At 43.6% G+C, this 21,395-nt stretch overlaps 8 protein-coding genes across 8 annotated transcripts; 4 read left to right on the forward strand and 4 right to left on the reverse strand.

Annotated features, from left to right (window-relative positions):
• Positions 1-617: 617 nt before the first annotated feature.
• Positions 618-2,662, reverse strand: SS1G_04336 (hypothetical protein; the record flags this gene model as incomplete). Its single annotated transcript, XM_001594479.1, has 7 exons — positions 618-885; positions 1,187-1,317; positions 1,371-1,755; positions 1,846-1,939; positions 1,992-2,089; positions 2,140-2,359; positions 2,410-2,662. 7 exons carry the CDS (start codon positions 2,660-2,662, stop codon positions 618-620), a joined length of 1,449 nt encoding a protein of 482 aa, XP_001594529.1.
• Positions 2,663-3,626: 964 nt separating this feature from the next.
• Positions 3,627-5,272, forward strand: SS1G_04337 (hypothetical protein; the record flags this gene model as incomplete). Its single annotated transcript, XM_001594480.1, has 3 exons — positions 3,627-3,642; positions 3,761-4,239; positions 4,289-5,272. The coding sequence occupies 3 exons, from the start codon at positions 3,627-3,629 to the stop codon at positions 5,270-5,272; spliced, it is 1,479 nt and encodes a 492-aa protein (XP_001594530.1).
• A 433-nt stretch (positions 5,273-5,705) lies between these two features.
• SS1G_04338 (predicted protein) lies at positions 5,706-5,831 on the forward strand (the record flags this gene model as incomplete). Its single annotated transcript, XM_001594481.1, has 1 exon — positions 5,706-5,831. One exon carries the CDS (start codon positions 5,706-5,708, stop codon positions 5,829-5,831), a length of 126 nt encoding a protein of 41 aa, XP_001594531.1.
• Positions 5,832-7,967: 2,136 nt separating this feature from the next.
• Positions 7,968-9,053, reverse strand: SS1G_04339 (hypothetical protein; the record flags this gene model as incomplete). The annotated part of the gene is made up of 2 exons (XM_001594482.1): positions 7,968-8,618; positions 8,694-9,053. The coding sequence occupies 2 exons, from the start codon at positions 9,051-9,053 to the stop codon at positions 7,968-7,970; spliced, it is 1,011 nt and encodes a 336-aa protein (XP_001594532.1).
• Positions 9,054-10,475: 1,422 nt separating this feature from the next.
• On the reverse strand, positions 10,476-12,379 carry SS1G_04340 (hypothetical protein; the record flags this gene model as incomplete). The annotated part of the gene is made up of 2 exons (XM_001594483.1): positions 10,476-12,244; positions 12,340-12,379. 2 exons carry the CDS (start codon positions 12,377-12,379, stop codon positions 10,476-10,478), a joined length of 1,809 nt encoding a protein of 602 aa, XP_001594533.1.
• A 431-nt stretch (positions 12,380-12,810) lies between these two features.
• SS1G_04341 (hypothetical protein) lies at positions 12,811-13,827 on the reverse strand (the record flags this gene model as incomplete). The annotated part of the gene is made up of 2 exons (XM_001594484.1): positions 12,811-13,639; positions 13,712-13,827. The coding sequence occupies 2 exons, from the start codon at positions 13,825-13,827 to the stop codon at positions 12,811-12,813; spliced, it is 945 nt and encodes a 314-aa protein (XP_001594534.1).
• Positions 13,828-15,638: 1,811 nt separating this feature from the next.
• On the forward strand, positions 15,639-17,861 carry SS1G_04342 (hypothetical protein; the record flags this gene model as incomplete). The annotated part of the gene is made up of 2 exons (XM_001594485.1): positions 15,639-15,742; positions 15,890-17,861. 2 exons carry the CDS (start codon positions 15,639-15,641, stop codon positions 17,859-17,861), a joined length of 2,076 nt encoding a protein of 691 aa, XP_001594535.1.
• A 1,305-nt stretch (positions 17,862-19,166) lies between these two features.
• SS1G_04343 (hypothetical protein) lies at positions 19,167-21,041 on the forward strand (the record flags this gene model as incomplete). The annotated part of the gene is made up of 2 exons (XM_001594486.1): positions 19,167-19,722; positions 19,780-21,041. The coding sequence occupies 2 exons, from the start codon at positions 19,167-19,169 to the stop codon at positions 21,039-21,041; spliced, it is 1,818 nt and encodes a 605-aa protein (XP_001594536.1).
• Positions 21,042-21,395: the final 354 nt, after the last annotated feature.

Raw genomic sequence — 21,395 nt, forward strand, 5'->3', positions numbered from 1 at the left:
TTGGCCGCTCAACGTGAAATTGTTGAGGAGAACACGCGCAACGCGGGTTAGCGCGTCAAACCGCGAAAGAGTGCACGATCGAACTACTAATTAATTTTGTAAGGTCTTGGGTTTATTAGGTAAGCCATGAGAACGGGTTTGCCAGGGATGTATTTGCGAAACTGTAACTGTTACCGTCTTCCCCCATCACTTGAAATTTAAAACGGACATGAATATTATTTTAATATTCAATCAATGCTGTTACTTAAGTTTTCTCCCAGTTGGATGGATAGTGCTGAACAGTCGTATTCAATCAAGGGAGCTATCAACATTAGGTAATCTTACGACAATCACCATGATTGTCCATCCTTCCATCCCAGTTTAACTCAGTCTTCAACGTTGATCTTCGTCAAAAGTTTGTATCATTCCTCGTTCCTTCTAATGGGATTTTAGAAATTCTGGTATTTCAAAGAATCACCGTGGTATCTTTAATTAATGTCATATTCCTGAAATACTGTCAGGTTGAGCTAGGCTTGGCCGGCATATATGCACGATAGGTGGGAGCAGAAAGATATTGATGGATGGCAATTATAGATTTCCTTCGTCTAGTATAATCTTCATTATTCTCAGACTTTCATCTACATAATCTTCTTCTCTCTAACCACCAGACTCACCAAAAACGCTAACGCTGATAGTCCCACACTCACCGCGTGGCTCGCTTCTAAGCTTTTCACGTAGGCTTCTATTACCTGCAGCCTGATATTTCCATGCAAGTCCTTCACGCTCCCTACATCACTCATAACTTTCCTTACCACACTGTCATCCAAACCTAGTCCTCCAAGCGCTTCGCCCAAAGCACTGTTTTGGACCCCAGCGCACAGGGCCACGCCAACAACCGTACCGATACTGGACATTAGATACATTCCTGCGGTTGCCATGCCCATCTCATTTTTCTGACAGAGACAGTGAGTGCAATGAATGTGCAGGCAGCTGTTATTCCGAGGCCAAACCCTCCTGGGAATATAGCGAGAGAGGACACGAGAGAAAGGTTATTGCTATGCCATGTGGTGAGAAGGATGGTGTAGGAGAAGATGGATGAGAGCGTAGAGAGGGTTAGAAGATATTTATAATGGCCGGTACTGGAGGCTGTTAGTATGCTAATTTTAGAATGATCTGACCAGAATAATTGAATGGGCAATGAACGAACCGGCTAATCAGCCAACCTGCGAGGAGGCCTCCCGTCGTATTACCAAACACGGCAGGGAAGAGATGAAGTCCCGCAGTGGTATTAGAGCTTCCTTGTGTTACGCGAAAGTAGAGTGGGACGGAATACATCATCTTTGCTATATTAGTAACGAGCATATCAAAGATAGGAGACAGGGAGGTCTTACGCCAACTTGTGCACCCAGCTGCAATGCATTGATAGCATATGATGCTGCCACATCTCTTTGAATCGCAAGTGCGGGTGGAAATATGGGCTCAGTAGCAACCTTGATCTCGTAACTCACAAATACAGCGCCAAGCAGAACGGATCCCAACAACAGTCCGATGACTATAGGATGAGACCAAGGTAGTGCTTGTCCCGCAAGACTGAGTGCGGCGAGAAAAGCAGCGATAGTTCCAGTCAGCATGAAAGCCCCAACAAAATCAATTCTTCGAAGCCTTGAAGGCCCATCGTCGGCATGGATAGGCTCGTCGGATAACGAGCGGGTTGGAAGTTTGTATGCTACCAAAACAATAGCGAAAAGCATCAGAGGTCCTTGTCCGATGAATGACCTGCCACCTGATGTCAGAAAATTGGATATCACCGGAAACTCTAATCTGGAATGGAATATTTACCAGCGCCAACCTATCGTGTCTGCTAACAGTCCGCCCAAGGGACCACCAATACTCCTTCCAATGGTCCCAACGACGTTAACATAACTCCTCCAGGCAGCGACATGAATCAGAGGTACAAGATCTGGACATGTTAGGATGTGGCTTGGAAATCGAGTATAATTCTAATCACTCACCAACTATTAGAACAGACACCATGACGCTCATACCGGCACCTCCCATACCAGCTACTACTCTGCCCATCACAGTTTGCCACATTGCCTGAGAAAGTCCACTATCAAAATATCAGCGCGGCCATTTTAGACATCGGAAAATATGACACACGTTAAGACACATCCAATCACAAAGAATCCATATGAAATTAAAAGAACTGGCTTTCTTCCATATATATCACTAATCTTGCCTGTAAGTGGTTGAACAGCGCACATCGCCAAAGAATAGCTAGTAGTCAGCCAGCTGGCATCACCGAGAGCCCGGAATTCGGAAGCAATGGTACCATATGTTGCAAGAACGAGCGTGCCATCTGCATATGATATGAAAACACCTGAAAGCATCAGCGTCAAGGAGTTCAATAAAGAATTTGTAAGGGTTTACCAATGAGCAGAAGACTTATTATAATAGCAGCGCTCTTCGTAACTCTCCCTGTGGTTTCGTTCTCGGCTTGAACATTTTGTGCGGATTCGACGTCTGGAAAGGTTGAGGTCGACTTATAATTTGGTGTTGAGGTAGCGGTGACCGGCGAAAGTAATGAATCTGTTTCTGAGGACGATTTTATCGAATTCGCGTGTCTAGATGAAGCTTGACTTGAATCATCTTTGTGGATGGTATCTGTCTCATGTGCTGCCATATTTCAAAGTCCAATGCTACTCCCAACGACAATTACTTACTATGGTTCATGGCGGTCGTCAAAGTTTAAGCAGACCACAAGACGATTTTAAATGGCTAGACCAGTACCTTGTTCCCTAGGCTATTGACCCAAATGGTGCTCATGCAAGGCAATTTACCCGAACTCAATTGGAGCGAAAAATTGAAAAGCTCATCATCTCATTAAAAATCTCACCATGCTGCTCTAGACGTTCGACTTGGTCTCGCATGTGGTGGTGGATTTTATTAAACGGCCTAATGAAAGATGTATGGAGGGAGGCTTAGGCGGAAAGCCCCTGTAGAATGAGCCCTGAAGCCCCGCAATTTGATGATGAAAACAGGCACGGATCTCACGCCATACATTAAGTTAAGGCTGCTTTAGCATTCACTTGGTTAGCATAACTCAAATCCGCTGATTTTCGCCATGTCCTATAGCGAAAATTATTTGGGATATTAAAAACAGCGTCGATGATGTTCCCCCTACTCGTACATCTCCAGCTACCCAACTTGCCGACTTTCTGACGGCACAAATGAACGGGTACTGAGTACTTCACATCGAAGTGTGGAATTTGAATCAATCATGGTAACTTCCGGCGAATTTTTAATGTCCAAATTGACTGGCTTCATTTCCGAATCACCAGGAGGAGCTATCAATGATTACTATCTGAAATACGAGAATTGGGAGCCATAGAGACAATACTAAAGGGTCGTGAAAAAGAAGACCTCAGCATGAAGTTCCCGTCAGCGTTTACTCTAGGACTTGCTACAGTTTCTGCTGCCATGAAAGCTTCGATTAAACAGAAGAATGATGGAAGACCAAACATAGTGCTTGTTTTGACGGATGATCAGGACCTGCATCTGCAGTCAGTCGATTATATGCCTCTACTGAAAAAGCATATAATTGATCAAGGAACCTTTTTCAAACGTCATTACTGTACTACTGCGATATGTTGTCCTTCGAGGGTAACTTTATGGACAGGCAAGAATGCCCATAACACAAATGTCACGGATGTAGCACCTCCTTATGGTCAGTGTTTATCTTAGTCTCTTGTGTACTTTCGAAGCTGATGTATTAGAATAGGTGGATATCAGAAATTTGTTGAGCAGGGCTTCAACGATGCTTATCTCCCGGTATGGCTTCAGGATGCTGGATACAGCACTTTCTACACAGGGAAGCTTTTCAATCATCACACTGTAGACAATTGGAACTCTCCCCATCCAGCTGGATGGACTTCATCTGATTTCCTCCTGGATCCATTCACATATCAATATTACAACTCGACATTTCAAAGGAATGAGCATCCCCCTGTAAGTCACGAGGGCGAATACTCAACAGACGTTCTCGCTCAAAAGGCATATGGATTGCTCGATGAAGGGGTACAATCCGGAAAGCCATTCTTTTTAGTCGCAGCGCCAATTGCTCCTCATTCAAATGTTGGTCCCGATGCATTTAAACCAGGAGAAGGAATTCTAATGACCACTCCTCTTCCTGCCGAGAGACACAAACATTTATTTCCTAGTGCAAAGGTTCCCAGAAATGCAAATTTCAATCCAGATAAGGTAAGTCATGTGCTTGTCGCGGGAAGCTGGAACTAATGTTCTGATGTAGCCTAGCGGGGCATCATGGGTAAAACATCTAGATCAGCTCACGGATGAAGCTATCGCATACAATGATGAGTTCTACCGGGCTCGTCTTCAAACCCTTCAAGCAGTAGATGAACTTATCGAAGGTCTATTTCATCGACTAACTGATTATGGAATACTCGATAACACATATTTCATCTTTTCTACTGACAATGGCTATCACATCTCTCAACACCGTCTTGCTCCAGGAAAAGAGTGTGGATTTGAGGAAGATATCAACATTCCTCTTGTCATCCGTGGCCCCGGAGTTCCACAAGGAGAAGAAACAAGTATTGTGACCGCACATACCGACCTTGCTCCAACTATCCTCAAAATTGCCAATGGCGACTGGAAAAGGCAAGATCTTGATGGTAGCGTAATTCCTCTCGATTCCCAAGGACTCAAAGATGCCGAGGCAACTAGACAAGAACACGTGAACGTCGAGTTTTGGGGAAAAGCACTCCCTGAAGGGATCCGCAAATTTTCACTCGATGATGGGAAAGTGGTCCATTATAGTGTGAATAATACCTATAAAGCTCTACGCATAATTAGCGACGCCCATAATCTCTACTACTCAGTCTGGTGTACCAATGAACACGAGCTTTACGATCTGACCACCGATCCTCATCAAATTAACAACATATATCCATCCTCATCGACTACCACAAACCCCTCTACCCAAAGCAAGCTCAATCTTGACAAACTAATCCCCCGCCTCGATGCTCTTCTCATGGTTACAAAATCATGCAAGGGTCATACGTGTGTACAACCTTGGTCTGTATTGCATCCAGCTGGTAATGTAAGAACACTAGACGATGCTTTATCACCTCGCTTCGACAAATTTTACACGGAAGACATGGCGGAAAGAGTAGTTAAATATGACAAGTGTGAGTTGGGATATATCCTAGAGAGTGAAGGGCCTCAGGAAGTGATTGCTTTTGAGGAGGATGAAACGAAGTGGGAATTGTGAGGTTATTTTTCAGCTTTTTCTACTTGATGTAGTCTTATTATAAATAACCTCGGGAAAAGCAAGGACTTCGAATCTCGAAACAAAAAGTTAAAAAAGGACATCCAGAATAAAATCCATCTATTTTCCCCTCCTCCTTCCAACCACGAAGGATATTCTCCACCCCACCCCCACACCTCTCACACCCCAACCCTTCCCAAACTCAATAAGACCTTCCACCCCCACCCGTATCAAAATCAACCACAACCCTAAACCTCTTCGGCGTCCACCTCCACCCACCCTCCTCATCCCCCAAAACCCACCACGTCTCCGGCCATCGAACCAAAAAGAAATACCCCCACAGTCCCCAAAAACATATCAATAAACATAATCCCGCAAACCATTCATACCATATAAAACAATTGGGACAGAGATTATCCTGTGGTGTGACGAGGTGATGAAGTCCTTTTTGGGCTGTTGCGCGCAGAATTTCGATTTGAGAGGAGGGGAGGGGGGCGAGGGGGGATTTGGTGGTGCTGGCGGTGGTGGTGGTGGTGGGAGAGGGAGAGGGAGAATGTGGTGATGTAGGTGATGTAGGTGATGTAGGTGATGTAGGTGATGTAGGTGATGTAGGTGATGTAGGTGATGATGAGGGCGGGGAGATAATCCGCGTAGGAAGTATATGTCCGCACGAATACGAAAAAACAATTTCCGGATCTAGATTCTCAGGGTGATAAGGAGGAGGAATCGGAATAAAGTCTATAGGATTTGGACCGCGCCAATTCCAAGTCCAGAATTTGAGGTAGCTGGGTTGCTGCTGATTTTTTCTTTTTCCTTCTGTTTTTGCTTTTTTATCCGTCTTCAGTTTCTTTTCGCGCGTCTGCGCGTTGCTTTTCCACAGCGCGGATGGTCGGAATACATCGATACTTGTATATCGAGGAGATCTCCGAGCGGCATCTCGTCGTTTGAAATTCTCGATTGTTTGTCTGATTTCTTCTTCACTTTCATCCATGGATTCAGATGATATGTTTGCGAATTCTACGGATTTTCGTCTGTGTGGACCAGGAGTGGGATGTGAGGGTTGGAATAGTTGTTGGATTATTTCTTCGTCTTTTGCTGCTTCTTTTTTGGATTTGTTGATCGCTTCTTCTGTGTCATTTTGCTTCTTATCTTGGCTTCTTTCTGAGCTTTGTGAGTCTTCTTCGTCTGTGTCCTCGAATACAGGCACTCTGGATATATCTTGTCCCGAGGTCTTCCCTGAGGTATCTCGAGATAGTTGTTCTCTCCATGTTTTGTAGGTGCTGATACGTGGTGATGTAGGACTTGCGTGCTCTGAGTGCCCTCCTCGTCGTGGTCTCATTCCTAATGTACTCATGATAGCTATTGCAAAGCCGTGTATATGTTGATAAGTTGATTAATAGATTCAATTCAAATGTCCAAAATTATGTTGGTAGTTAAGTCGGAAGAAAAAGCTGTATCTATTGAGCAGCCATTTTTGAATTTCTTTATCCTCATATCTGTACTTTTCCAAGCTAGGAATGAAGACGTTTGCGTTGGAAATTTCTTTCACGAAATTCTAACAAACAACATAACGTGTTGGTCAGTTTGTTAACAAAGCCATTGTTCCACCAAGCTTATTTGCAAGTACTTGCGAACCGAGTTCTCGAGACCAAAAAAATAATGAAGTAACTATGAATTCCAATTCAGTAGCTCGTACTCTAATTAGGTCGTGATAAAAACGTGTTATTATGTACCGAAAGTAAATGAAAATAAGGGGAGCAAGGAGAGAATTTAGACGAGCGAACTAGCTTTACTACTTATTTTCCCACACCTAGTTGGAACTGTGGTAAGAACAAATAGAGCTACTCTTGGCTGACAGTCCATAGTTTGTGAAAATTTTGCAAATATATACTATCAACAACCGCCAAGGTAAATCACCGTCTTGAAGACCATTAGCTTTACTTCGCGTAAAAGGTAGGCTGGGACGATGATAACACAAACCTTTCTCCCCAGTTCGACTATATTCACCACCCTCCAACTTCAAATCTCTCAGAATCCCTACTCAGACTCTTCCTCCAACGTCCTCCGGGCACTCCTTGGAAATATTACAAAATCCCAAATATAACTCACATAGCCCAGCCCCCCAAACTCCGTCAACATCATACTCGGCAACATCTTCACCATTCCTGTCCCAAATACCTCATAACTAATGTCCCAATAACAGCTTCGCACTACCCGACACCCACGGGCTTTCCTATCACATCATCTTACACCGTATAGTCTCATACTACACAAAAAACTCCCATCGCTTGATTAATCCACACATATTCACCAATCATTTACACCCCATCCCCAACCACATTCGCCCAACAAATTTATCCAAGTAGATTGTAATCTTTTCATTATATCATTAAATCATTAAATCATAAAATAAGTGAAATAGATATACAATATATGTATACAAATCCCGACCCAACAACCCAGAAATTTATTCCCCAATCTGAAATCCAATATAAAGAAAAACAAGGAAAAGGAAAGGAGAAAGAAAAGAAATCTCTCTACTCTCTACCCTCTGATCGAAATCTTTATCTTTCGTGAAAACATTGATGTGTGAATATCATAGCCGACTGATCTTTCTAGCCATGTAAACAGAATAGTTTACCCCAAAAACATACATGGTTTCTTGCGCATGATACTAGGTAAACCAAGCAACAGTCAATCAAACCACCGACGAATTAACCGGTTGAGCCCCGCCATCACGAGCAGCAGCATTTGAATGCGCCGCCGTAGCCCCAGTCGCACCAAACCCATTACCATAACCCGTCGACGTACCCGCACCCGCCCCCGTCACCGGAGCAGACGAACTACCAGCCGCACCATTCGCATATGAATTCTTCTCATGAAACGAACCCGGCTGCTCATTATAATCCCTAATATGCAAACCCAGATGAGCCGGATCAATATTGCGATGACCATTCAGGAGCAAAATCCCAAAACCAATCTTAGCAAGTACATCCAGAACACCATAGAACACAGCTTCGGAATCAGGAGCTATGATATTTCCGCCCTCTGAGAGTCCCCATGCGATAGGATATAGAAACCACAGGAACATGGTGATGCCCCCGCACATCCAGTATGTTTTGTTTACTTCTGTGCCTAGGGATTTAGCGTGGCGAGCACCGACGAAGAGGATGTTCCAGGCGATGCCGAAGAGGGCGAACATGGCGAAGACGAAGTATCCCCATTTATAAGAGGAGGCGACGAGGGCACCGACGAGTCCGGTGATAATCATTACCTCGTCGAGAAATATCGTGAATAGGATTGTAGGCCATGGAAGACCGGCTGTTAAGAGGATATCTAAGAGTAACAGCTAGAATAGAAGAAAAAGGAGAAAGATTAGTAAAATAACCAAGCGTATGAGAAGCCTGCTAGCAGAGAATCTTACAGGAGTAGTAACAACCCAATCGATATATCTCACGTAGAAAATCTCCCTCGTAACACCCCTAACTTTCGGATTACCACGTTGAAATTCCTGAATGATGGAAGCATATCCCAAATTCGAGGCCATGGTAAAATAAGCAATTGCAGCCGTCATCGTGATAGCCGCAGTAATATAATGAAAAATACGTTTGCTTCGTGGAATGCGGAAACTCCATGCTAGGAAACATAGAGTTGCAAAGGCCATTGCGGCAGTGATGGCCCAATACACATCGCTTCCACGGGTTGTGATAGCTATATCGGTAGAGGTAGGATAGTGGAAAACATCTGGGTTTATGTGTAGCGCCTCGTTGCGTTTCTCGATCATTTTGATGGAAATGTGGAAGTTTCGTGGGGAATTGTGTTATCAATGAACAACAGTATGAAGAGGGGTATAAATGCAAAATCTAAGCAGATATCGAAGAAGGGCGGGATGCTGAAAATATGGAACTATATATATGCATAGGAAGCAAGGGATGCGTTAATCCAATTCAGAAGAAATGGTTTATAACGATCTTATCATATCTAACTAAGCTAAATGTCCCACCTCAAAATGATACCATGATCAACATTGCCAGAACTACCTGCCGATATTTTGTCATCAGTATCAAAGTCGGGACTTTCTGAGGTTGAATGACAAGACACCATTGATTACACAATAAAATCGATTTGGAAGCTTGATTTGGATTCAACAGAACTCATCCATGTGACTCTATCTAGTACTGTTTTCGATCCGAAAACGAGGGGAATCACATCTTGCAGCCAATAATGGATTATCTGCTATGTACTTAATTACCCGAATTCCCCTAATGGCTACTGTGTATAGAACCCGGCAATGCCGGGGATAGATGACAATAAAAAATTTCGATTACGGCTCACCTTAAAAAGGTTGATGTCAAGATGAAGAAAATTGTCTGAGGGTTTCGAGGATCCGTTGATGTTGATGTTGATGTTTGTTGATCGAAGACTCGACCTCAGGAGGAGGAAAAGCTAATTGGAGCTTAGCTCCAAATGACGTACAGAAATATAGGCTCTTTTACTAATCTCATTATGGAAACACATCCGGAAAATCAACATATTTTCATGCACACAGACAGATCCACAAGGCGAAAGCTTGATTTCTGCATTCATTTGACCCAAACATGTTCTAGAGCTACTTCATCGATGATGAGTATACTTTATACATGCAGTCCAATCTTCTAGAACAGTGAGCGCAACGCGAAATTCATCCCTGGAAAGCTTAAGGTCATTACATCAAAGAAACTTTTTTTCTCACCCCGCTCCCTTCCCTCCCGAAGGTAATAGTATCTTACTAGCTAGCATTGCCTTATTGTTGAAGTTAAAAGCCTTTTTCACATGACACAAAAGTACCAGAAGACCGTTACCGGAGGAGGTTCGATCACTCAATTGATCTGATCAATCGTTAAGTATATAAATCCTCCAATTAAGTCATTGTAATGCCTCCTTAAAATACCTAAAGCTGGACGTCTGGACATTCAATATACGAACAATGATTAGCTGGATATTACTTGAATGAATTGACTCTCACTGTAGCCCCGACGGTATGGCACAAACTATAGATGAGTAGACCATTCTAGGCCTGCAAACTACCGACACTGGCCCCTTATAAACAAGAAAACAAAAAGTAATTTTGATCGCCAGCTAGCTATCAGTTGTTGAGACTTTGAAAATTGAGAGGTGAATAAAAACGCAAATCATGGATATCTGATATGGCGATGTGAATTATGAATTATGTCGCTTTTCCAGATCCCCATCCCTTCTTCATCTCTTCGTCCCAGAGAACCACCAAATTACTATTAATGTATGCGATCGTAAGACTTAAAACCACAAAAGCCAGGGTGAAGATCCCAACGTTACTTAATATTGGTCTCTCTTTAACGATTCGATCCAAATTGTTCGTTCCTTTCCACTGGACGACCCCTTCATCTGGGACCGCATTGCTTTTATTCGTCCATGGAATTTGCATCCCTAGGTCATCAAGAATCTGTGTACTTGTGATCTTTGCTCCACCAAGAACAATTGGTACCCCAGTTCCTGGGTGTGTGGACGCACCCACAAAATATACACCATTGATTTCTGGATGTTTAGTCTTTGGACGAAATGCAAGGACATTAAAGAAGGAGTGAGACAGCCCAAGGATAGATCCTTTATCCAGATTAAAACGCGATTCCCATGATGTAGGTGTATTTAACTCTTCATGAATAATTAATGGGCCGAGCGGTCCACATTTTGTGCGCGACTCTATCGTTTCCAGTATTCTTTCGCGAGTCGACTTTACGATAGACTCCCAATCTTGTTCTCTTGCAACACCAGAGCCAGCTGCGACAGAGGGATGCTCTTGAGAGAGGCTGGATGTGGCCGATTTTAGAAGATGGCCAACTGGAACAAGAACCACGAGGGAATCTGTTCCTTCCGGGGCAGCCGTCGGATCGATTCGTGAGGGCACGTTCACGTAAAATGAAGGCTCATCGGGAATAGATTGCCTGTCAAAGATGGAATCGAATGATTCGCGATACTCATCTGCGAGAAATATGTTGTGCGCATTAAGTTGTGAAACCTGTTTGGAAAGAGCCCAGTAAAAAGAAATGGAGCTGCAAGAGCCAGCTCGCTTTTGTAAAGATTTGGCATAAGACGTGGATTTGGAAGAAGGAAATAGATTATTGTAAGCATAGACGAGGTCAGCATTGATTACGACAAGATCAGCGTCGAGCTTTTTGCCAGAAGATAGAAGAACTCCTGTTGCAGTTTTGCCATCCTGGGAAGTCAACACTGAAGTGACTGGTGAATTGAGTTGAATATCGACACCCAATCGCTCGCATATTCGGACCAAAGCCCCTACAATAGCATGAAATCCACCAACCGGGTACCAAATACCTTCAACAAGCTCCGTATACTGAAGTAGAGAATATGTGCCAGGAGCATCGAATGGAGACATTCCCATATACATACTCCCAAAGGTAAAAGCTCGCCTTAACCTCTCCGTCCAGAAGTACTTTGAAGCTCGAGAATATATACTTTCGAATGGATGAAGCTTAAAGATGTTGAGGAAGAAGCTAGGACGCAGCATGTTGAATATCGATGTGAAATTCTTATGCAAAACCTCGCGCACACTCAGCTCATAATGTCGATGAGCTTCTCCGAGCCACTGAAGATATCTCTCGAAGCCATCTTTTCCTTCCCATTTTTCGATTTCTCTCTTCATTATACTCGCATCGGTACTGAGCTCAAGCATCTCTCCATCCCCAAACCACAAATTGTAATTCGGCTCGCATTTTAATAGCTCCACACCTTCATCTTCGAGTGAAGTATCGAGATCGTGAAATGTTTGTTTGAACATTTTTGGGAGGAGCAAAAGGGAAGGCCCTTGGTCAAATCGATAACCATCATGATGAATTATACTGCATCGACCGCCCGTGAAATTGTTCTTTTCGAGTACAGTGACAGAAAAGCCTGCTTTTGCGAGTCGTGCTGCCGTTGCAACACCGCCAACGCCGGCGCCTATGTCCGGAAAACATGAGCTCATGAGATACAATACATAGCTAGATTTGAATGTTTTGAAGATGCGGGGTAAATATAGTAGGAGCAGAACTCACCAACTACAATTGCAGTCTTCTTTGCTCCTGCCGTCGCCATTATAGATTGCTGATGCGATTGAAATATATGGTACAAAGACCAGTAAACCTCGAAGTCATTCACATGTCGGACAAAAGTGATTACCTACCTATTGGATACGAGTAGGTAATACTCAATGCAAGGTCTTGCATTGCGATAGTGTTAGATCAAGGTGTCATCCATTTTTCTTAACTGGGCGCCATCCACCCCACCATCATCATGTTCAGTGCTAAAAGTGGTCCAAGCTCAATCTCCTCGGATAAGAATGCCAAGCCAAGTCGTACAAGGTTAATGATGAAATAATCTTACTATTTCATATATTCATAGATTTCATATATATTACAGTAAGCAGCCACAGAACTCTAGTCATCCTCGATTCGCCATGCTTCGTATTTATCTCTACATGGTATGTATGCTGGATTACAACAGTGCTAATGGTATCTCAAAAAGAGTCAACGCTGATTCAAAGCTTTCCAAACAACTCCGATGCGCCTCAGTTTCGGTACTGTAGCCCGACCTTTGGTAACTTTACGTTCCCGTTCTCTCATCACTCTCCCTATCTCGACATAGCTCTCAACAACAACTCTCATCGACACCTTGGCATGTCCCGGAATCTTTTCAATGGCAGGGCGAGCTTCCCGATAGATGCCAAAAGCCTTTTCTAGTAACCTTTCTCGTAGTTTGTCGATAACTGGTCCAGTAGGATTGTCCACAACCTGTTGAGGTTTCAAGCTTTCTTTCTCGAGCCATGAAGTGGGGAGATATACTCTTCCAATCCCAGCATCCACGGTCACATCTCTACAAATGTTGATACACTGTAGAGCTATTCCCATGCGGGCGCCAGCATGGATAAGATCGTTACGTCGATGAGATAAAATAACAGTTGAAGTATGGTGAAAAATTAATTCCAAGCACATTTCAGCCACTGTCCCAGCAACTCTCGTACTGTATGCAATGAGATCGTCTTCATTTCGAATGGGAAATTCTCTCGTCTCGCTGGAAGAATCCGCTTGATGAAATTCTAAATCCGTCTTGAATCCTGCTAGTAACTCGTACAAAGGCGCAGATGATAGAATGTGAGTTGGTAGAAACCGAAGTGCCCAATATGAAGATGGAGGGAAGCTATCCTGAATGTACGTATCAAGGCCGGGTCGCAACGAGTCAGTCATGTTGGTAGTTTCCTTTGATCCGTACACCAGGTCAAGGTAGTGTGTGAGTTTAGTAATCCATTCCCGAGCCTCAGAGTCAGTATTCGCATCATCAACAAGGTCATCGGCGACTCTGCAAAATGAATATCTAGATCACATTAGCAAAGATTGGAAGAAACGGTCGGGATATCTATGCTATACATACAATAAAATCAAGTCAATTCGAAGACGACCGTGAAAGACCGAGCTGGCCAAATAGAAACTCCTGCTCTTTCTTTTTAACCTGTCCACAGCTTCTTGAATGCCTCTCACCCGACACATATCGTACTTGCATGTGTCTGTTGTGAGGGCACGCACAAGCAATTTTGGGGAGGGGTATGCTGGAACGCTGGGAAACAATGTTGGAAATGTAAACAAAATAGCCAGTGCATGATCGAAAGCGACAAGACCAAACACAATAAGTATGTTGGTTGCGAGAAAAAACACGGCTTCTTCGATGTCAAGCCCATCCCATAATTGCAGACCTAATTTCGTCCCTGTCTCAATTGTCCATGTGCCTCTCTTCAGTGCCAAAGTATCTACTACCCATAAATATAAGGTGGGTAAGGTAATTGGTAATAGAGTAGTTGAATATGGTAGTCTAATCAAAAACTTGTAGGATAGAGTCCATAACAATAGTGCGAATGGTCCTGCCCAAGCCAAAATCAACCCTAAATATGTGCCCTTCCCGTTTTGCACAATAAGAAGGACTCCTAGTATAATAAGAGATATAAGAATTAGCTGGCCCAATTTCCTTGCAGTCTTGCGATGAAGGTGCAGATCCCAAGGACTCCGTTTCCTATCATTTGAACCATCCCATGTCCAAAGATAGGTCGAATGGAAGATTGGTTTGCTTAATAGTAAGTAGAGCAGAGTGGTATTGTATGTCTGTATCACAAAGAAGAATAGCTCTTCAGCAGGAATTGAAAACAGCCTGGGGCCAATAATCACATTGGATGGGTATGTCCATATTTTCCGGTGGATAAGATATGAATCCCAAGGGATGGTAGAAACGACAGCAATAGATATGAGAAACAGTATCTTATAGATATCTATGTGTTGAAGGAAAGGTCGATAAACGAATGTCAGGATGATGGCTGGTGGGATGGTATATTTGAGATGACTTAATAATCGTCAGCTCCATCAGAAAATATCGAGGTTAATGTACTAACACTAAGGCATAGTCGAAGCCCATTTTTGACACCAGAGTAAAGTTAAATTTGGTAGAATGCAGATCTACTAACGGCAAACATCTCTATATAAAGCCTATGAATTGGGAAATAGGTAGAGGATGGAGCGATGCGGAGAGAAGACTTAGTGGAAGCTCATGTAATGAGATCAGCACAATGATTCTAGAAGAAAAAGAAAAATGGAATAGAAGGGGCACCTCGGTAGCCTAAGTGTAGAAAGCTAGTAAGGACATGGAAGAATTACGGCACTGCGTAATCAGATTTGGAGAAATTGGCTTCCCGCAGGCATGGCATTTTAGCATGGTAATTGCGGGAGGCGGGTCATAACTACCAGGAGTAGCAAGTGGTAGTAGTTTGACTCTTTAGATCCAGGTACCTACCTACCTAGTAACCTACCCACCTGAGTGTGCATGTGATATGACGGGTTGTTTAGCTATTTTAGTTTTAAAGAACTACTACTTGCAGCTATTGCCAAATAATACCATCAAATAATACCTACCAGAGTACAATTGGTGAATGTAATCGATTATATGAAGAATTAAGACTTACTACGTACAATAATAGTGGCGGGTGCGGGGTCGGTGGTCCGGAGTCTATTTCTCTATCCTCTCGAATCCTTGCACAACTTGAGATCGATGTCGTCATTACTTCTCATTGATTACATAATCTTCCGTCGATCATTCATGTCCCTTCCCTCGTATCCATCACATATTATTCGATTTCCCAGCCATAACTTCTAACCGCCGTCATCTCATAAACCAAAGTTAAGTGAAGTATCTAGTAGTTCTCATACCTGCTAGTAGTAAATAAGTTGTCGTCATATGCTCGACCAACCAAGGAAACAATGCCTCTCATAGAATATCCCACCTCGTCCGACTAACTTCCTAGGAGCTTTTCCCCGAGATGCTTTGGAACGCCAGTTTGATGGGCCATGTAGGTAGGTATTTCCAAAGCAAGGAAATCTTGGTCTATTTCCGCACAGCCGTCGACCTTTCCTACAGTACTTTGTAATATTGCCTCGCATTTTTCTTAGGAAACTATTCACAATTTCACTGTATTTCAGAGACGACCTAGATATACCGTTACTCATTCATTGTCCTCACATAATTACTTCATTTTCCACATGTTCACATTAAGTACTCATCAAAACACAGCCTTACCTTCGCTCGTCTGTTCATGACGTTCGCCAATGAGAAAAAGGGAGGGTTCAGGAAACAACACCCATATCTCCATGGGAACTTCGCACCCATACATCGCACACAACCCTTGACGGCTTGTACCTATACTGGTATCATTCCAAAGGAGCTTGCGGGCGGAGAGTATGTACGCAATGGAGGAAATCCAGTGACAAATGGAGACTTGGGTAGAGATGCACATTGGTTTGACGGAGATGGGATGCTCAGTGGTGTAGCATTTCGAAGAGGGAAAAATGGAGGAATTCATCCGCATTTCGTCAATCAATATATTCTTACTGATGCTTATCTCTCGAGCATCTCAACACCATCTCTCCGTGCGCCTATACTTCCAAGCATAGCCACACTCGTCAATCCTGCTTCAACTCTTCTCACCATTATCCTGCGAATATTCCGAACCATATTTCTCATCATCCTCTCTAATCTTCCTGGATCTGCAAAGGCAATCAGAAAAATAAGTGTAGCCAATACCAGTATCCTATATCATGATGGCAGAGCTTTGGCAACATGTGAGAGTGGGCCACCGATGCGCATTTCGTTACCCGGTCTAGAAACTGTCGGCTGGTACAATGGTGTTCAAGCAGAAGGAGAGCCAGTTACGGAATTGGAGCCTAGCGAAGTTTTTGGCGGAAGTGGACTCATCGGATTTATGAAAGAATGGACGACGGCACATCCTCGAATTGATCCTGTCACGAACGAACTTATACTTTTTCATTCTACATTTGTTGCACCTTTTGTACATTATTCTATTATACCCAGCACACAGCATAATTTTTTACCTAGTAAATCTCCCCGACTCGTCAATGCAGCCGTACCCGGGGTGAAATCCGCAAAGATGATGCATGATTTTGGAGTGTCCCTTAGTCATACCATAATCATGGATCTCCCTCTTTCACTTGATCCTCTAAATCTTGCCCGCAACGAACCTGTGGTCTCTTATGATCCTGCGGGAAGATCCAGATTTGGTGTTTTCCCCAGATGGAAACCAGAAGACACTCAGTGGTTTGAAACGAATGCCTGCTGCATCTTTCACACGGCGAATACCTGGGACGAAACAGTCTACAATACATTTACCAGAGAAGATGAAACAATATCAGTAAACATGCTAGCATGCCGATTGACAAGTGCTTCACTAGTCTTTAGCGCAGGTGATGTTGCAGCACCTATTCCGAAAGCCAACCCTATCACAAACCCGGTGGAAGAAGAACAATGCCGATTGTATTACTATCGGTTTTCATTTACTCAAGCGGGGAACTTTATAAGCCACCAATTCGCTCTCTCGTCAATACCATTCGAATTTCCATCCTTACGAGATTCGATGGCGATGAGGGAAGCTCAATACATTTATGGTTGCTCAGTATCAGACAGCACATTTGGAGCTGCTCTAGGTCGTGCTGTGAAAATCGACTCACTTGTCAAAGTAGACGTCCTCGCTCTGATCTCGCGTGGAAAAGAGACCAATCAGATCCCCATCACAGGTTGTGTCGACAGACGGACAGTCGCGGAAGTTCTGGCCTCGAACGACCCTTGTGACCCTATCAAGATCTTTAAACTCCCCGGAGGTTTCTATGCCCAGGAATCCAGGTTTGTACCACGAGAAAATGGAAAAACGGAGGATGATGGCTGGCTACTTTCTTATGTCTTTGATGAAGCACAACTTGATGAATATGGTGTTGCAGGTTCTCAAGCAAAAAGTGAACTCTGGGTTATCGATGCAAGAGATATGAAAACTATTGTTTGCAAAATACAGCTTCCGCAGCGAGTCCCATATGGGTTGCATGGCGCTTGGTTCGGTGAGAAGGAGATTGAAGATCAACGACCGGTAGAAACTATCCGACACCTTCCCTTAAGAAAGGAGAAGACCGTCGGTGAGGGCATATGGATGCATTCATGGATGATGGTGCGGAAATGGCTTTTGGAGAAACTTGGTTAATCATGATGAATCCCACAATGTATGACATTACATGGCAACATCGATCTTGTTTGGGTGTCCCGTTTGGCATTGCAACTACATATTTTTGTGCGATTCTTCATTAATGTTACCTACTCCTGTAGTACATGTCCTCTATATACAACGATCATACGACAGCACCAACATCAGCACCAAAACAATTCATTCGACCAAATCCAGGCTCATCTATACTCAAGATGAAACGTGAAGACCCACCAGATCCCCTTTATGTTTACATAATGGGGATGTAATGTTCATGCTGCTTTAGCGTATGAGTACGAGTCCGAACCTCAGAAGAGGACAAAATTGTGAATCACCAATCAAGTGGCCTGCATTTGTTAGGTGATGATAAAGCAGCGATATAACCTCATGGGAGTAAAGTAAAGGGGAGGAGATGACCGGGGAAGTGTTTCATTGTAAATTTGTATGAGATGTTGAGATGTAAATTGATTATTTACTAATCTGGTTCTATGCGCTCTAATCACGTCGGCATATTCGGAATGAACCCTTTCTGGAGGATGAGATGAATGTGTTACGTTTCTTTTTGAATTTATAGCAAGGTTACTTAAAATTGAAGTCAGCAACGCTTTTCCTGCGAATTTCGGATTTGGTGATTATGTCGTCACGATAGTTCTGAAGAGCAGCGGAGGTATCTGGAGATAGCTCAGTTGTGTAAGATTTTACGACTTATTAGTTAAGTATAAGTACTAAGATCTAAATATGAATTTAACTCCTTATATGACATGGACTTTTCCTTCTTTGGTTAAATCACAATACATAACTACCTAGGTAGTAGTTATATTTGATAATCCGCAATTTCAGCAGAATGGCCCGTTAATTTATTTACGGAATTCAGATCAAGTACCGAGCAGGCATTCTTACAGGGCAACAGGGCACCACTAGCCTTAACGACCGCCGAAGCTTTTCTCCGTTTCATCTGAAATGTAAGTTCTTAGCAATTTTCCCCCAGCTACAAACCCCTAATCTAGATCATTGCTTCATTCAACGTGGTTTCGCCTTATGCACTCTTGAAGTCAAATATATTGCGCGCCCAATCCGGAAGATTTACCTTACCCACTCGTATGGTGCAATGGTCTCAGTAGATCATATCAGTCATGTTAAAGGCGTGGCGGTAATTGGCTTCGAATGGAAATATATATAAAATGCTATCCCATTGTTGAAAGATTCTTCCTTCCCTCACCCACATTCCTTTCTATTTTCGATCTTTTTTCCTGGAGAATATAAGTTCTTCAACGTCAGTCTTTACACTTGAAAATCTTCGCAATTATGCGTTCCACACTCTTTTACTCGGTGCTTGCCAGCGGCATCACTTCAGCTCTTGGAGATGCAAGCATCTCTACTTTTCCCAACTCTTTGAATTTGGCTGCTAGCTTCGATCCTATCAAGGCTGCCTACTGGACTGGTCTTCCTCATCATCGCCGAACTCCTTTCTCAATTTCCCCGGATGGAAAATCGGCTTACCTTGCCTACCTCGATGCTACATACTCCACCGTACACGTTCAACAAGTTTCCTTGACCGATTTCTCCGCAGTCGGTGATGCGATTTCTGTTACGGCATACGAAGCTGCTGGATTGGTGGCTCAAAATGATGGATTTGCTTTGATGGCAACGGTAAATGCTACAGGGACTAGCGATCTTCCTACAGATGGCTCTCCTATCGTTTCGTTGATCAGATATACGAATGGAAAGAAGACATGGGAGACGGCTTTGAACGGTCCGGGTGTTCATGCTTCGGATATGTTGACCTCGACTCCCGATGCTAATGGTGATTTGGTCTATTCTGCTAAGGCTGGTCTTTACGCTGGGTATTTCGTTGTTGAAGGTATGAATTTCACTCTTTCTCTCTCTCATCAAGTATAATTCTCACAAATCTTCACAGCTTATACCACTGATTATGCTGGTCATTTCGGTGATTCCATTCAATACGTCAACGATGATGGAGAATTACAAGTGATTCAAGGCGCCAGCAGCGATTTCGGTTGCTCCCACAACACAGGTATTGGTCTCGAAGCTGCCGATGCCGCTCCATTCGCAAGTGTCTGCGCAGAAGATCAAGGTGATATCTGGTTGAACACCGAAACTCAATACATGTCCGGTCAAAAAATCGCCAATGAAAACACAACCAACGGTGTCAGTGGTGAACCAATGGGTGGAATGTCCGGATCCTACTCTAACTTGGCCTCCATTCCCGGTTCGGATGGATACATTTTCGCTTGGCAATCACGCGGTGCTCTCGACCTTACCCTTAACGCTTGGATGGGAACACCATATACCCAATGCTCACCCAGATGGCTCAACCACAACGTCGCCATCTCCGTCATGACCGATAAACAGACTCTCGCTGGTGCTCAAGCTTCTTCAACTGTCGGTGCAGCAGAAGGTGATTCCCAAGTAACCTGGATCACATATTCCTCAACCGAAGACCACCAAAACGTCCACATCGCAGCCGTCAACTCCGAATACTCCATCGTCACCTACGAAACCCTCACTTCCCCAGACTGTCAACCAGTTCCTATGGGTTGCTCAGGTACATACGCAGGAACCTCATTCCAAGTCATCGACAACACCGGCGCCAAAGTAGGATCTGCAGTCGTCTCAACCGAGGCCTTTGTCAGTGGTGACATCGTCACCATCGGCACCGACAAAGTCTGCTGGCCTTACGTCTCTATGACCTGGGATTTGAGCACCCCCAAGGATAGCGGATCTCCCGTTTCCAAAATGTCCTTCGCATGTGCTACTTTGAGCGGAAACACCACCACAGCTTCTTCCATCTCTAGCGCTAGCTCTAGCTCCAGCACCGCAGCTAACATCGCATCTGCATCCCCCGCCGTCGCAGCCGTCGTTTCCCACGCTGCTCTCCCCTCCTCCTCCTCAGTAGCCCCTCTCGAAACTCCAAGCTCGGTTCCAAGCTCTACCGTCCCCGCGGCTGTTTTCTCCACTTCATCTGCTTTCCCATCTACAACGTTGAAGACGAAGACGAAGTCTAAACATACTAAGACTAAGACTAAGTCTTCTTCTACTAAGACTGAGAGGGATGTTGCTACGCCTTCTGCTGATCCTTGGGATGTTAGTGGGTTTTATGGGGATGCTGATGCGCAGCTGGTGATGATGAGTGTGATTTTGAGGAGGAAGGATTATTAAGTATTGGTTGGGGTGTTGGGGAGGTGGGTATAAGAGGGTGGTTGCTGGGTGGTTAGATGAGATGAAAGATGGAGAGGTTTGAGGGAAGTGGAAGGGGAAGGGTAAGGGGAAGGGGATGAAAATAGAATGATTTGATCCGCTGTAGGAAGATTTGTATTCGTGTGTATATATATAAATATAAATATTATACTGATAACTTTACTACTTCTCTTCTACTGAGAGAATGATATATACACTATACATGGTATATTATATATTTTAAAAGTTATATCAATTCTTTAATTATATATTTATTGAGATATATAAAACTCTATAATATTATAAAATCACAATAAAGTCTAAGATTTGATATAA

The sequence above is a fragment of the Sclerotinia sclerotiorum genome, genomic scaffold (genome assembly GCF_000146945.2).
Source record: "Sclerotinia sclerotiorum 1980 UF-70 scaffold_5 genomic scaffold, whole genome shotgun sequence".
Classification (NCBI taxonomy): domain Eukaryota; kingdom Fungi; phylum Ascomycota; class Leotiomycetes; order Helotiales; family Sclerotiniaceae; genus Sclerotinia; species Sclerotinia sclerotiorum.